Source organism: Microcaecilia unicolor, chromosome 2 (genome assembly GCF_901765095.1).
Source record: "Microcaecilia unicolor chromosome 2, aMicUni1.1, whole genome shotgun sequence".
NCBI lineage: Eukaryota > Metazoa > Chordata > Amphibia > Gymnophiona > Siphonopidae > Microcaecilia > Microcaecilia unicolor.
The window spans coordinates 132,839,214-132,855,847 of record NC_044032.1 but is presented as its reverse complement, the minus strand read 5'-3'; the positions used below and the strand labels follow the sequence as shown (position 1 = coordinate 132,855,847).

The window sequence follows — 16,634 nt, the reverse complement described above, 5'->3', positions numbered from 1 at the left end:
ATGATTGAGGGTGTTACACCCAATGGAAATTACTCCTACCTGGACATAGTCAAGGAGTTTGTTCAATATTGGGGGTGCTCAAGCACCCACAGAGCTGGCTCCTATGTTTACAACACTATCTCAGAACAATTGTTGACCTAATTCCTTTATTTTTTTCACAATCAGTAGGTATACTGAAGTTCAAACTGACTAAATAAAATAATCAAAAATTATAAAGGTTCACCTTGATACTTTATGACACTTTCTATTCAGTGATGACCAGCCTTCTGTGCCAATGATTCCCAGAACTCTCATGGCAACCCCAATGCCAGTCACTTTTCATAATATCTACAAAGTATTTCTCCATTTTACTCCTTCCACTTGGAGAACTCAGATCAGAATTATCAAAATGTGAAGGACAGGAATGCCAAACTGCAATTCCTGAGGGTCTTATGCCAACGTAGTATTCTTCTATTTTTTTTAAAATTCTGTTTATTAAAGTTTTTCAATTGAACAATACACAGTAACACTTTGAATACACAAAGAAAAAGTTGTCAGCAAGTACAGAAATATCCAACATCTCCAAGAACTCCCACCCTCCCCAGAATTCCCAATCCCCCCACCTCCCTGTTTCTAGCAGGATATAATCTAATGGAGAGGTAGAGAACCCCACAGGAGAGTCTTACATAAACAAAGCTCATGAACTTGGCAAAGCTGACTTCCAAGCAATATATATATTCCACACTTTGTGGGAACTCTACAATTGACCTGTGCGTATCGCTGTTAATTGGGTCATCTGATAAATATAGTCCAGTTTCTGAAGGACCTTAGACAGTTCTGGAATTGCTGGTTACTTCCATGCTGCTGCAATTGCGATCTTGCTGGCCACAAACAGACTCGTTGCCAGTTTATGCACATTGTTTTTGTAACTCCATGTGGCTTAAAGTGCAATAAACAATGTTCAGCCTATGTGGACAGTCAAACTGGACCATTTGTTGAAGAGTCTGCAAGATCTCTAACCAAAATTGACGAACTAAGGGCCATGTCCACCAGATGTGGTACATATCCCACACTTCTCCACCTCGCGGTCCCCAAATTAAATACATGCAGGAGTCACTTAGGAGTGTAGTACCATTGATAAAACACCTTATATCCATTTTCCATAAGATTAGCAGATATTGAAATCTTGAAAAGATATTTAAAGCATTTCTCCTACTGGATGAATTCATAGGTTGAACCCATAACAGCTTTCCATTTGTGTATATAACATAAAGCAGGAGCCTCGGATACCAGTAAGGCATTATATAGTCTTGAGATACAACTCTGCCCACTTCCCCATCTCATAGCTCATTCCAAGCATGCTTCGGCCAGCTGCAGCTCACTCAAAGCCTGTCTATATAGATAATCTCTTAGTTGTGGGTATCTGAACTCATGATGGAATGGGAGTCCATATTCCCCCTGCAAGTCCAAGAATAACAAATTCCCCCTTGTCCCAAATCTGACTCAGCATATAAATTAAATCCTGGGGTGAACTGAATCGCCGTTTGTAGAAAATATATCCACCCTGGGAAGAATTTCTGCCTTACCTTACTCCAGAGCAAAAATGGACAGTGCATTAATGAAGTAAAATGTAGTAAAATTTAACACTGTGATCCTAGGCAGCCACACTATAGCCTATAAAGGTGAAGGGGCGCTTTCCCTGAATAAATGAAAAAGCTTTACGCTGCAGCTTATGAAAAGGTTTTTTTGGTAACGGGATTGGTAGCATCATAAATAAATATAGGAATTTGGGTAAAAGCATCATTTCAGAGCTGTGATCCTACCAAACCAAGAGAGCCCCAGGCCCCTCCCAGTGCTGTATTCCATACATAGTAACATAGTAGATGACGGCAGAAAAAGACCTGCATGGTCCATCCAGTCTGCCCAAGACAAACTCATATGTGTATACCTTACCTTGAATTTGTACCTGCCCTTTTCAGGGCACAGACCATATAAGTCTGCCCAGCAGTATTTCCCGCCTCCCATCACCGGCTCTGGTACAGACTGTACAAGTCTGCCCTCCCCTATCCTCGCCTCCCAACCACCACCCCCTCTTCCCCCCAACTGCTCCGCCACCCAATTTCAGCTAAGCTTCTGAGGTTCCATTCCATTTGCACAGGATTCCTCTATGCATATCCCACGCATGTTTGAACTCCGTTACCGTTTTCATCTCCACCACCTCCCGCGGGAGGGCATTCCAAGCGTCCACCACCCTCTCCGTGAAAAAATACTTCCTGACATCTTTCCTGAGTCTGCCCCCCTTCAATCTCATTTCATGTCCTCTCGTTCTACCGCCTTCCCATCTCCAGAAAGATTCGTTTGCGGATTAATACCTTTCAAATATTTGAACGTCTGTATCATATCACCCCTGTTCCTCCTTTCCTCCAGGGTGTACATGTTCAGGTCAGCAAGCCTCTCTTCATACGTCTTGGAACGTAAATCCCATACCATCCTCGTAGCTTTTCTTTGCACTGCTTCCATTTTTTTAACATCCTTCGCAAGATACGGCCTCCAAAACTGAACACAATACTCCAGGTGGGGCCTCACCAACGTCTTATACAGGGGCATTAAAACCTCCTTTCTTCTGCTGGTCACTCCTCTCTCTATACAGCCTAGCAATCTTCTAGCTACTGCCACCGCCTTGTCGCACTGTTTCGTCACCTTCAGGTCCTCAGATACTATCACCCCAAGATCCCTCTCCCCATCCGTGCCTATCAGACTCTCCCCGCCTAACACATACGTCTCCCTTGGATTTCTACTCCCCAAGTGCATCACTTTGCATTTCTTCGCATTGAATTTTAATTGCCAAACGTTAGACCATTCTTCTAGCTTCTTCAGATCTTTTTTCATGTTTTCCACACCCTCCGGGGTGTCCACTCTGTTGGAAATCTTGGTGTCATCCGCAAAAAGGCAAACTTTACCTTGTAACCCTTCGGCAATGTCACTCACAAATATATTGAACAGAATCAGCCCCAGCACCGATCCCTGAGGCACTCCACTACTCACCTTTCCCTCCTCCGAGCGAACTCCATTCACCATCACCCTCTGGCGTCTGTCCGTCAACCAGTTCCTAATCCAGTTCTACACTTCGGGTCCTATCTTCAGGCTGTCTAGTTTATTTAAGAGCCTCCTGTGGGGAACCGTGTCGAAAGCCTTGCTGAAATCTAAGTAGATGACGTCCATAGCACGTCCTTGATTTAATTCTCCTGTCACCCAGTCAAAGAATTAAATGAGATTCGTTTGGCACGATTTCCCTTTGGTGAAACCATGTTGTCTCGGATCTTGCAACTTATTGGCTTCCAGGAAATTCACTATCCTTTCCTTCAGCATGGCTTCCATTACTTTTCCAATAACCGAAGTGAGGCTTACCGGCCTGTAGTTTCCAGCTTCTTCCCTATCACCACTTTTGTGAAGAGGGACCACCTCCGCCATTCTCCAATCCCTCGGAACCTCTCCCGTCTCCAAGGATTTATTAAACAAGTCTTTAAGAGGACCCGCCAGAACCTCTCTGAGCTCCCTCAGTATTCTGGGGTGGATCCCGTCCGGCCCCATGGCTTTGTCCACCTTTAGCTTTCCAAGTTGTTGATACACACTCTCTTCTGTGAACGGCGCTCTATCCACCTCATTTTCAGGTGTACTTTTGCCAGTCCCTCTCGGTCCTTCCCCAGGGTTTTCTTCAGTGAAAACAGAACAAAAGTATCTATTTAGCAAATTGGCTTTTTCTTCATCATTTTCTACATAGCGTTTTGTTGTATCTTTTAGTCTCACAAGTCCCTTTATAGTCTTTCTCCTTTCACTAATATACCTGAAGAAGTTTTTGTCTCCTCTCCTTACATTTCTAGCCATTTGTTCTTCCGCTTGCGCCTTCGCCAGATGTACCTCTCTCTTGGCTTCTTTCAGTTTCATCCGGTATTCCTCCCCGTGTTCCTCCTCTTGAGATTTTCTATATTTCAGGAACGCTAACTCTTTAATCTTTATTTTCTCAGCCACTTGCTTTGAGAACCATATCGGTTTCCTTTTTCTCTTGCTTTTATTTACTCTCCTTACATAAAGGTCTGTGGCCCTGTTTATTACTTCTTTTAGCCTGGACCACTGTTCTTCCACTTCTCGTATGTCCTCCCAGCCCATCAGCTCCTTCCTCAGGTATTCTCCCATTTTGTTAAAGTCAGCTCGCTTGAAATCCAGGACTTTGAGTATAGAGTGGCCGCCATCCACATGAGCCGTTACATCAAAACAAACCGTTTGATGGTCACTGTTTCCCAGGTGTGCAGCCACTCGGACATTTGACACACTATCCCCATTCGTGAGCACCAGATCCAACGTGGCTCCCTCCCTCGTGGGTTCGTTCACCATTTGTCTGAGCAGAGCACTTTGGAAAGCATCCATAATCTCTCTACTTCTTTCCGATTTTGCAGACGGAACCTTCCAATCTACATCCGGCAGATTAAAATCTCCCAACAACAGCACCTCTCTTTTCTTCCCCAACTTTTGAATATCAGCGATCAGATCTTTATCTAGTTCTTCCAATTGTGTCGGGGGTCTATAGACAACACCCACGTGGACCAAGGTTCTATCCTCTCTTTTTAAGGTGATCCATATCTCTTCTTCCTTTCCCCAGTTCCCTGTCATTTCAGTCACTGCGATATCATTTCTCACATACAGAGCTACTCCTCCACCTATACGTCCCTCTCTATCCTTCCTAAAAAGATTATAGCCTGGTATGTTTACATCCCATTCATGGGAACCATTGAGCCATGTCTCTGTGACTGCAACTATGTCCAAGTCAGCCTCCAAAATCAGGGCTTGAAGGTCATGAATTTTATTGCTTAGACTGCATTTGTGGTCATTGCTTTCCATGTACATTTCCTAGTATGTGTTTTCGTTTTAGTGATTTGTGAGGGTGTTTTCTCTTTGGGTACCTTCTCATATTTTTGTTCCCCCTTCCTTGCGTTTTCTTTTTTTTCCGTGTACTTTAGATGGGTAATTCACTGCATACAGATCACTTATTGTTTTAGTAATGTTAATTCCCAAATATCAAATGTAGTGGGATAGTTTGTAGGGCCATTTACAGTTCTGGATCTATAGTGATATTTAATACCTCAGATTTTTCATATTAACCCTGAAGCCTGATAGCAGACCATATCGTTGCAAAGATCTGGAGGGATCTGGAATAGTTAGTAAGATATCATCTGCAAATAGCAAAATTTCTGAATCAATGTCTCACCACTGAAGTCCCATCACCTCCCAATAGACTCTAATAGAACACGCCAGGGGCTCAATAGTAAGTGCAAAAAACTAATGGCGATAGAGCACAGCCCTGGCGTGTGCCACATTGCAGAACAAAGGTCTCAGAGGAATGGCCATTCACCCGTAAGCAGGCTTGGGGACAGTGATAAATTAAGCGCAACCAGATAAGAAAGTGAACCCGGAACCCAAATTTCTCTAACACAGAAAACATAAAGGGCCAATGGACGCAGTCGAAAGCCTTCTCCGTCGATAAAAGAAGCATCGGTATTATCTCCACCCGCACACAGTGAATTACATACATGCAAAGTCTTTCTGATATTCTCAAAAGTTTGTCTGCCTCTGATAAAGCCAGCCTAGTCTTCATGAATCAAGTTAGGCAAGACCCGCTGCAAAAGTGCTGCTAGAATCTTGGTGAATAGTTTGTAATCCATGTCAAGCAATGAAATAGGCCGGCATGAACTATAAACCTGAGCTTCCTTCTCCAGCTTCAGCAACAACGTGATCACCACCAAATGCCACATATCTGGCCATTTCATATTAACTTCGAAGGAGTTAAACAGTCTCACCAATAAGGGGGCCTGAAGCGCCTTGAAACCTTTGTAAAACTTATTGGTGAAGCCATCAGGCCCTGGGGATTTACCATTCAGCAAGTCACCAAAGGCCCACTGAACCTCTTCCAGGTCTATAGGCTTAGATAGGGTGTCACTAGCCACCAATGGCAGCTGCACCAAATCCAAATCCACTTGGTAAGCCTGAATCTCCTCATCTTTAGGAAAGGAGTCCAGTGTATATAAGCTGCGATAAAATTCTACAAAAAGCTGTTGTATTTCTATTGTAGAAATACATAATCTCTCCTGCTCATCTGAGATCCAACATAGTATGCTGAATATCTGTATTAATTATACATGATAAATATTTTCAGGCATTATTTCAACTGCAAATATAGTCATGTATATCCATTACTGGATATCCAGAGGACTAGACTGGTTTTTGGCCTTTGAGGACTGCGGTTTGAAATCCCCGTTGTAGGATTAAGAGCCAGACTGATGTCTAGGTTCATGGACTACTGCTGTGACTACAACTTGAGTAGAAAAATAGTGGTAACTGGAGAATTGAAAAGATGTTATAAATAACGTTTTATAATTCTCATTTAATTTTTATGCAATTTATTACTGTTAACACAAATTAAGTCATAATTCATGAAACAAATAGTGCTCTCTAGTCTTTGAATACATTTAGCTCAGATATAGAATGGGAATTTTTTTAAAAATCATAATGCTGAAAAATAAAATATCTGAAATTAACAATAAATGTAGGCAATGCAGTTTAATATACTTTCACTAGACTATTTATGACCCTTTTCAAAAAGGTTTGTGTGTCTACAGCAAATCTCATTTTACAAACTGGTTTCAGGTAGCTCCAAAAATAAAGCTTTTATCATATTATTTATTGTTCTTTACTTGTTTAGAGACTTTAGCCCAGGTCTTCTTCAGTCTGTAGACCGCACTTCTGTTCAAAGCAGAGGTGATTTCTAACACACCATTGTAGTTATGCATGCATCGACAGATATCCGCCACCACTATCCACTTCTCAATTGAGCTGGCACGGGAGCTGACATCAGTGTGGTTTATAATTTGTGAGGCAACAAGGTTACTCATCTGGAAAGGCAACCACACATGCAAAATAAAGGAAATTAGGAATAACTGTCAGTACTAACCACATGAAACAATGGTGTGATAACTGTGGTCACAAATGCTGTACATATGGACAAGTCAAGGAACTGTATTAAAAAAGCAAACTTAGGCATAGTTGTGGCAGGGAAAAATCACAAAAAGAAATGAGAGAACACATCTTTAAAAAATAGCGATATAAAATCTGAAACATAAAACAGAAATAGGGCAGAGCCTATAGCTTTCCCCACTAACTGCTCAGAGAAGCAAAAAACTGGTAGGTAAGGCCTTAGCATTTTTTTCTATTTAGTCTAGACTCGATCTCTCTCTTTCCCTCTCTTGCTCTGGCATTTCCTCCATTTGCTACTGAATGTAATCTGTGGTCTCCTATTGCTCAACTGTGAGATAGAACTTTTGCTATGCCCCTAGTATATAGAAGAATTTGACTGATTAAACAAAAATTCAACAACTCTTGTTTCACGGCTATTCCATAACTGACAGAAGTTCATTATCACAATATTTCAGAATTCTGCACACTGCATCCTCTTGACAGGCATCTATGATGATCCATCCCAAGAGTTCAATCTTTTCTCTGTCATTTACTGGCACTGCCTCCAGTGTACCGTTTCTCCATCTGATATTTGCTGAGCTGATTGGAACTATGGCATCATGGGTATGTGAAGTCCTTGGAAGCTGAAACACTCACTTTCTTATATCTATTTAATTCTTTTACAACTTTGCATTTTCAAAATTCCTGAAACAACTAAAACCAGAAGGTGAGGTTTAATTTATTCTGCTTTGGAACCTGTGACACTTTTCTATTAACATTTAATCTAACAACTCTATCTCATTCTGTTTTTATTTTATTTATTTATTTATTTATTTTTGAGTAAATGCATTCTACCACAACTACTTATCACTTCTATAATGCTATTTGTCATATACAACATTGCAGACAGCATATTTAATACAATAATTGAAGCAAACATACAGGGCAAAAGAGACTTTGAGGAGTTCATTTACTGAGAAATAATTAAAACCAAAATGGCTGTGAGCAGGAAACTTTTACTAAGGTATGATGATATCTAGGCTTAGTATGTTCTAACGTAGGACTTTTCCCACACACTAATCCCAGATTTAACAGGCTTTATATTTTGGTTTTATTGGCAGGTAATGCGCTAATGTCATTAATGTATGAAACCTGCAAAAAATTAATGCAAGGCACTTACCACCTCCTATTTATGAAACACTACGTATTCCCATATTAACTCTGCAGTATTAAGTTGTATTTGTTTTTTTTATTTTATTTTGTTTTATCTGTATTTTATTGTGAATGTTCTGCTGTAAACTGCTTAGTAGTTAAGTGGGATATACATTTTTTTAATAAATAAAATTATCTGGTTAGCACATGCTAATCACGATACACTAGCCAGATACTGCAGGGAACACTCACTCTCTGCTCATGACATACCTCATCAAAAAAATACATTTCAAAAATAGTTGATGTGCGGTTAGAGCATGAAAACAAGCAAAATACAGTAAAACGCTTTAACGTGTTTTGCAGTGGCCTGTTTTCCCCACACTAAAGCTACATTAAACCTTTAATAAAAGGGCCCTTACAGATTCAAATTTAAAGACAACCATGAAAAGGTGAGCTTTCAGACAAGATCTAATAAGGTCAGAGAGAGAGCATTATGTAGAGTGCTTTTTTTGTGGCGGTAAGTGCCGGTACAGTGTACCAGCACCTTTTAAAATTTCCCATTCACTGTCCCTGTTTTCTTTTTTCGCTGCCTGCTCAAGAGTCCGGGCCCACAATCACTCAGGGCAAGTGGCCCAGCACCAGCACAGTCAACCTTCGTTCCAGCCTATCTGCTCATGGCATGCCCTGCTGGTATACGTGTCAGAGATACCGGAACTAAAAGGGCCTTCCTGAGTGCATGGCGTTGCGCACAAAGGCTTCTCATTGTTGGTTCTGGGCCTTCTGTTTGGCGGATTACTGCCGGTTCGGACTCGCAAGCAGGCAGGCAGAGAGAGAAGGAAGGAAGGGTAGGGGAGAGAGGAGAACTGCTGGACATGGATAGAGAGGAGAGGGCAGAGGAGAGAGGAGAATTGCTGGACATGGATGAATGGAGGGGAAGGCAGGGCAGAGAGAATTTCTGGACATGGACGGAAAGGAGAGCAGGGGAGAGAGGAGAATTGCTGGACATGGATGGATGGAGGGGAGGGCTGGGGAGAAAGGAGAAATGCTGGACATGCATGGATGGAGGGAATGGCAGGGGAGAGAGGAAAATTACTGGACATGGATGGAGAGGAGAGCAGGGGAGAGAGGAGAATTTCTGGACATGGATGGAAGGGAGGGCAGGGGAGAGAATTGCCAAATATGGATGGATGGAGGGCAGAAAGGAGACTCGCTGAACATGGATGGAGGGGAGGGAGGAGAAAGAAGAAGATGCATATAGATAGAGATGAGGGAAAGGGAAGAAAGGAGAAAAACTGCACATAGATGGAGAAAATAGGCAAAAGCTGAATCAACTGCATACCTCCTCCAATCAAGTCCGTGGAGGACCCAGCTTTTGCTTATGGTTGTAGCACAAGAAATGAAGATAAAAGGAGGAAAATAAAGAAATAAATGGACAGGAAGCCCTGGAAACGGAGTTAAGAGAACAGAGAGAGAGCAGCAGAATTATAGACTGGGACCAATGTGATCAGAAAAACAAAGTCACCAGACAACAAAGGTAGAAAAAATCATTTTATTTTCATTTTAGTCTTTGGAATATATCCAATTTTGTGGCTGAGGAACTTGGAATAGTCACTCCAAAGTCAAATTGGATCGCATCGCCCACCACTGAAGAGAATTCCGAAAGTCGGTGGACAGTTGGATTACATCCTCTAGATCCCCCGCAGCTTGAAACCACTGGGAAGCTAGGATCCATTGAGCTGATCTCATATGCAGATGTGCCATGGGCGTTACATGAACTGTGGAGGCCATGTGCCCCTGAAGTCTCAACATCTGCCGAGCCGTGACCTGCTGAGACGCTCAAACCATGGACACCAGGGACAGAAGGTTGTCTGCCCTTGCCTCGGGGAGATAAGCTCAAGCTGTATGAGTGTTCAGTAGAGCTCCAATGAATTCCAATTTTTGGACAGGAGTGAGATGGAGTAATTTTCTTATGAACCCCAGTAGCTCTAGCACCTGAATAGTCATTCGCATAGACTACATAGCACCTTCCTCCGAGGTGCTCTTCACCAGCTAATCGTCGAGATAAGGAAACACATGCACTCCCAGTCTGCGTAGTAAACACGCTGGGTGCAGATGCCAGACCAAAGGGCAGTACATGGTACTGAAAGTGTTGTGTTCCCAGCCGAAATTGAAGATACTTTCTGTCAGCTGGAAGAATCGAGATGTGTGTGTAAGCATCCTTTAAGTCCAGAGAGCATAGCCAATCGTTCTACTGAATCATGGGAAGAAGGGTGCCCAGGGAAACCATCCTGAACTTTTCTCGGATTAGGAATTTGTTCAGGGCCCTTAGGTCTAGGGTGGAACGCATCCCCCCTGTTTTCTTTTGCACAAGGAAGTACCTGGAACAGAATCCCAGCCCTTCTTCCCCTGGTGGAACGGGTTTGACCGCATGGGTCTTTAGAAGGGCGGAGAGTTCCTCTGCAAGTACCTGCTTGTGCTGGGAGCTGCAAGAATGAGCTCCCGGTGGGCAATTTGGAGGTTTGGATTCCAGATTGAGGGTGTATCCTAACCAGACTATTTGAAGAACCCACCGGTCGGAAGTTATGAGAGGCCACCTTTGGTGAAAAAACATTAATCTCCCCCCCAACCGGCAAGTTGTCCAGTATGGACACTTTTACAGCGGCTATGCTGAACTAGAGCCAGTCAAAAGCTCGTCCCTTGCTTTTGCTGGGGAGCAGCAGGGGCCTTAGGCGCAAGCTGTTGATAAGAACGAGCATGCTAAGGCTGAGCCTGGGTAGGCTGTCGAGAATCCGGAGTGTACCTATGCCTAGCATAGGAATAGGGAGCACTCCACTTCTCACCAAAAAACCTCCTAGTTGAGGAGGTTGTAGCAGAAGATGCCCGGTGGGAGAGAGAATCCATAGCATCATTATGCTTCTTGATCTGGTCAACAAGATCCTCTACTTTTTCACCAAAAAGGTTGCAAGGTACATATGCCATCCGCTGCTGGACCGAATGATCCAGGTCAAAGACACACAGCCATGAGAGTCTGCGCATCACTATACCTTGAGTAGCTATTCTGGATGCCACATCAAAAGAGTCATAAGAGCCCCTGGCCAGGAATTTACGACACGCCTTCTGCTGCCTGACCACCTGGCGAAAAGGCTCGGCCTGCTCCGGAGGGAGGGCATCAAACAAGCTAGACAGTTGTCTTATTGAGTTCCGCAAATGGACGCTTGTGAAGAGCTGGTAAGACTGGATTCGGGTGGCAAGCATAATGGCCTGATACTTCTTCCTCTCAAAAGAATCCAAGGGCCTAGCTTCTCTGCCTGGGGGCGCCGAGGCATAGTCTCTAGTACTCTTGGCTCTTTTGAGGGCAGAATCCACCACCATGGAATTGTGGGGTAACTGAAACCTCATCAATCCAGATTCACCTTGGATCCGATACTGGGAATCAGCCTTCTTCGGGATCACGGGGCCAGACAGAGGGAACAACCAGTTCCGCATAAGGACTTCCTTCAGTACCTTATGTAGAGAAGCCATCACAGCCTCCTTAGGTGGAGAAGGATAGTCCAGGGCCTCGAGCATCTCAGCGCTGGGCTCATCCTCAACCTTCATAGGGAAAGGAATAGCCGTAACCATTTCCCGGACAAAGGAAGTAAAGGACAGACTCGCCGGAGGAGATAATCTCCTTTCAGGTGGAGGGGAAGGTTCAGAGGGAATCCCATATGACCCATCAGAAGAAAAGTATCTAGGATCTGACTCCCACGAATGCTCCTCTTCAGTATCAGATAAGACCTCTCTCAGGGCACTCCGAGACTGAGCCTGCCTCAACGCCGAGGAACGATGTCCTCAATGGTGGTCAAAAGGCCGACGCCCACCTGGACTGCGGCGAAGCTTCCTCCACCGATGTTGAAGGGGAGTCGACCTGGGTGGCACTTCTTGCAGCACTGAGGACGGGGACCTCACCGCAGGTGAGGGGCCAGACACCGCTGCAGCAGACGGTACGGAAGGCACAAGCACCCCCAACACCGAAGCAGACTGGCACAGCAGTCCTTCCAGAAGCTCTGGAAGCAGGGCCCAGATGCGCTCATCGAGAGCTGCCATCAGAGAAGGCTGTGGGGTCAGTGGAACAGCTGATGGTAGAATCTGCTGAGGTTTGGGAGAAGGCACCGGGCTGCTGGAAGACCGATGCATTGACACCTCCTGTATAGAGGGGGAGCGGTCCTCTCGGTGCCAAAGCTTCTCGGGTGCCGAGTCCCTCTATGCCCCGGAGCTGCTGGCACCGCGTGTAGAAGGAGATTGATGACGGTGCTTCGCCTTTGCTCGATTCCCGTCATTGAGACTCCTTGGTACTGACGAGGACGACGTGGAATACTCACTTCTCCTCAGGGTCGGGTCTGACGATGGTCGGTCCCGGGGGGGCCTGCATAGCAGAAGGTCTCAAGACAGGTGAAAACCCACTCGATGCCTCACTGCTCCCAGCGCGACTTGGTCTCTCAGCAGCCATTAACCTCTGCTCCCGACGTCGATGCCGCCGACCTCGGTACTGATGTCGATGCCAACGTCGAAGGAACGGACTAAGCCCCAAAAAGTTTCTCTCTCTGGGCTTCTCAAGCCACTTGGGTCCGTTTCTTCCAACGGCACAGACTACAAGCAGCTGGGCTGTGGTTGAGCCCAAGGCACTGGATACATCAGGAATGGGTATCGGTACCTGAGATGGTCTAGTTGCACAGAGTACAACGTTTGAAGCCACTGGGTGTCTTCGATGACATGGAAGAAAAAAATGGCCTCTGCGAAATCAAAAGAAGCAATTGTGCCAAAAGGAAGGGCACACAAAAGATGACAGAAATCCGGCCACATCGAAAAACAAAGTAAACTTAAATTCAGGAGAAAAAGAAGCTAAACAGGAAAAACTACGGGAAACTTCTTTAAAAAAAAAAACAAACAAACAAGAAAAGCGAAAAACTTGCACAAAAAAAAAAAAAGAAAAAAAAGAATTGCTCTAGAGAAAACTCTTTTCCCGGGCCTGAACGAGGCGCTCAGGAGGAACCTGCCGCACCTTGTCACGGAAAAAGAAAAACTGAGGAGACGCGCTCGCGCAGCACGTGCACCACAACACTCTGGCAAAACTTTGTTTATAAATGCAGATTCCCGGGCTGACGCAGACGTCGATCCACATGTGAGAACAAGCAGCCTGCTTGACCTCGGAGAATTAGTTTTATGGAGTGTCCTCTTCTTTTAATACTGTTTGAAAAGTTAAATAACCATTCCCTCATTAACTGTTCCAACTCACTCATTTTATAGACTTTTATCATATCCCTTCTCAATCATCTTTTCTCCAAGCTGAAGGGCGCTAACCAGTTTAGCCTTTCTTCATAAAGGAAATGTATCTTTTTTTATCAGTTTTGCATTCTTTTCTGAACATTTTCTAGTTTTGCTATATCCTTTTTGAGCTGGTGACCAGAACTGTATACAATACTCAAGGTGTGGTATGGCCCTATAGAGAGGCATATTGATACTCTATGTTTTGTTGTCCATTCAATGTCATCCTTAACATTATCTTTGCTACTTTGGCAGCTGTGGCACACTGGGCTGAACATTTCAACGAATTGTCCACAATGACTTCAAGGTCATTTTTAGTGGGTGGTGACTCCTAACTCAGAAGCTAGCATTTTGTACCTGTAGTTGAGATTTTTTTTTCCATAAGTACTTCACTTTGTACTTGTCTATATTAAATTTCATGTAATTCCTCAAAATCCTCTGCTACTTTTATGACTTTGGACAATCTTATGTCATTCACAAATTTGAACACCTTACTAGTCACTTTCCAGATCATGAATATGTTAAACAGCAAAGGTCCAGAACAGACCCTTGGGACATTCCATTACTAACCCTTTTCAATATGGATAACAGACTTGTTTCCTGTCTTAGCCAGTATGCAATCTGCAAAACGTCATTACCTATCCCATGACTCTTTAATTTCCTAAGAAGTCTCTCATAAGAAACTTAGTCAAACATTCTGAAAATCCAAATTTTAGACACTCTCTGTTACGTTCCTCACCTGGTGCCAGGCCTGTGCGGCCGATTCGCCGGCGAGTCGTGGTCCGGCGAAGATAGCCGACCATCTTAGTGCTGGTTAGCTTCAGGAAGGCAGGAGGGTCTGTTTCTGTTTCCTATTTCTGGCAGCTGTCATCTGGGTTGGATCAATGGCTGCAGCCATCTTGGATACATCAGGCCCTGGGAAGCCATCTTGGAGTAACGAGGTCAGGAAGGAAGCCAATATTTGGACGTAAGCATCTCTGCTGATGGGGGCAGCCATCTTGAATCAGCTGCACATGTTTGAGAGTGATTTCAACACTATTTAAAGCCCTGCCTCCAGTCCTTCGTTGCTTCGGCCTCAATTGTGTTTGATGTCCACGCCGGTGCTCCTTTTCTTCAGTTCCAGTGTTCCAGACCTCGACTTGTTTCCCGGACCTCGCTTGTTTTGCTGCCTGCCTTGACCTTGGACTGTTTTTGACTACTCTTTGCTCTACGGATTTACCTGGCTTTTGGACTGTGTCTGTTTGCCTGCCTGTCTGGTCAGTGGTCGTGCAACCCCGCCGGTTCCAGAAGTCCTGGTGGCTGCCAGAACCTGGGGGCTCAACTCCCAGGGAACGGCGGTCGCTCCCCAGGTGAAGCTAGGGGTTGTCTGGCTGCCTGACCGAGTGCGGTGTCACTCCATCCTAGCCGTGCTCAGTCGGGGCACAAGGGCTCACATTCCTCCAGTCATAACACTCTCTCAAAAAAGTACTCTTTTTTTCTCTCAACTTCATTCATTTTATAACTTAAGTTGTAGAAGACTGTTTAGATTTTATCAGTATTACTCACATCATTGAAGTGTTGACTAGTTCTCATGATATATGGTGTTCTTCTACTTTTATCAGGTTTCATCCAGCCTTGCCCAAAAAATTCCCTGCAAGGTTAAAGAACATTAAAAATTATGTACAAATAATCAAAACTAATCTATTTTTAATATGTTTGTTTCCCTAAGAACACAAAATAGAAAGACTAGGGGACACTCAATGAAGTTACTTTTTATGTTATAAAACTTTTTTTTATTGATGACATAACAATACAAACAGATTAATTAAAAAGAAACTCTATAATGACAATATCAAGACCGACAAGTTCTACTAAATGTGGACTGTCATCAATTTTGACCCCAAATCCTCCTTCAATTCCACCCCATCCTCCCTCCCCAAAACACTTCTCCCCACTTTAACACTGTACCTAACTGAGGTAAAAGAAAATGCTACTATTATACCAAATCCACAGAGTTCAACACACTATGATGAAATTTTGAGATGTAGGCTGAACTGCTTTCCTTCGAGTCCCGTCCTACCCAATGCTGAGTACGTATCCTCACCCCTTGCCGTACCATGCGATGCCTGATCTCTATCTACCCGGTCACCGTCATTGTCCCAATGAAAATCTATTCAAAATCTGGCTGCGAGCCACTGGTGAAATCTTATTCAAGTAAGCCTCCCAAATCATGAGAAACCTCTGCTGCCTTTTTGGGGACAAGTGTGCACCCTGCGATTCCCATATCATTAGCTGATGGAGCCTATTCCTCCAATATCAAAACATTGAGAATGCACTTCTTTCCTAAAATACATGACTTGACATGGTCATACTTTTAAAACAAACATGAGAAAATACTTTTTCACTCAACGAATAGTTAAGCTCTGGAACTCATTGCCGGAGGATGTGGTAACAGCAGTTAGCATATCTGCGTTCAAAAAAAGGTTTGGCCAGGTTCCTGGAGGAAAAGCCCATAGTCTGCTATTGTGATAAATATAGGGGAAGCCACTGCTTGCCCTGGGATTCGTAGCATGGAATATTTCTACTATTTGGGTTTCTGCCAGGTACTTGTAACCTGGATTGACCACTGTTGGAAGCAGGAAACTGAGCTAGATGGACCATTGGTCTGACCCAGTATGGCTATTCTTATGTTCTTGAAGCCTCTGGGGTCTATCTTTTGGGTCAAGTCATCTGGAAAAATAGCCGCAGTGAAATCAAACAACTCTATGATGAAAGTCAAGACCTCAGTGGGGCATACACAGAATGAAATGTTGAAAAAATAAAGGAAACTTTCAAGTCTGACACAAAATGGGAGACGTGTATCTTACTGACTCCTCAGAGAACTGAAAAGTGGTCCTACGTAATACTGGCAAGTGGGAAGAAGTGCTATGTGCAGTGAACCCGCTCAAAAGTTCTAGAAATGTACCCCCCTGTTTACTAAGCTGCGCGGCAATGCCGACACAGCCCGTTCACTTTGTATGGGCTCTGTCAGTGCTAGCGCTGCTTAGTAAACAGGAGGGTTAAGTTGGAGTTATGTTGTCATGCCGGGATCTGTCAGTGATGTCATCCATCTTGTAAAGACTTAGTATTCTGTTTGTCCTTATAGAAAAGGATGCACATGTTCCATCTAATGTAATACACAAAAAGCGAATGATACATACAGTACCTGTAGCAGG

At 44.0% G+C, this 16,634-nt stretch overlaps 1 protein-coding gene across 1 annotated transcript in view; it reads right to left on the bottom strand.

The window, feature by feature from the left end:
- Nucleotides 1-16,634, bottom strand: part of RASGRF2 (Ras protein specific guanine nucleotide releasing factor 2) — an 839,627-nt gene that overhangs the window by 54,948 nt on the left and 768,045 nt on the right. Inside the window, exons 22-23 of the mRNA XM_030193334.1 lie at nt 14,986-15,070; nt 6,726-6,923 (exon numbers count right to left, since the gene is read on the bottom strand). Of these exons, the coding sequence (XP_030049194.1) occupies nt 6,726-6,923; nt 14,986-15,070 (283 nt within the window). The remainder of the gene's footprint in view (nt 1-6,725; nt 6,924-14,985; nt 15,071-16,634) is intronic.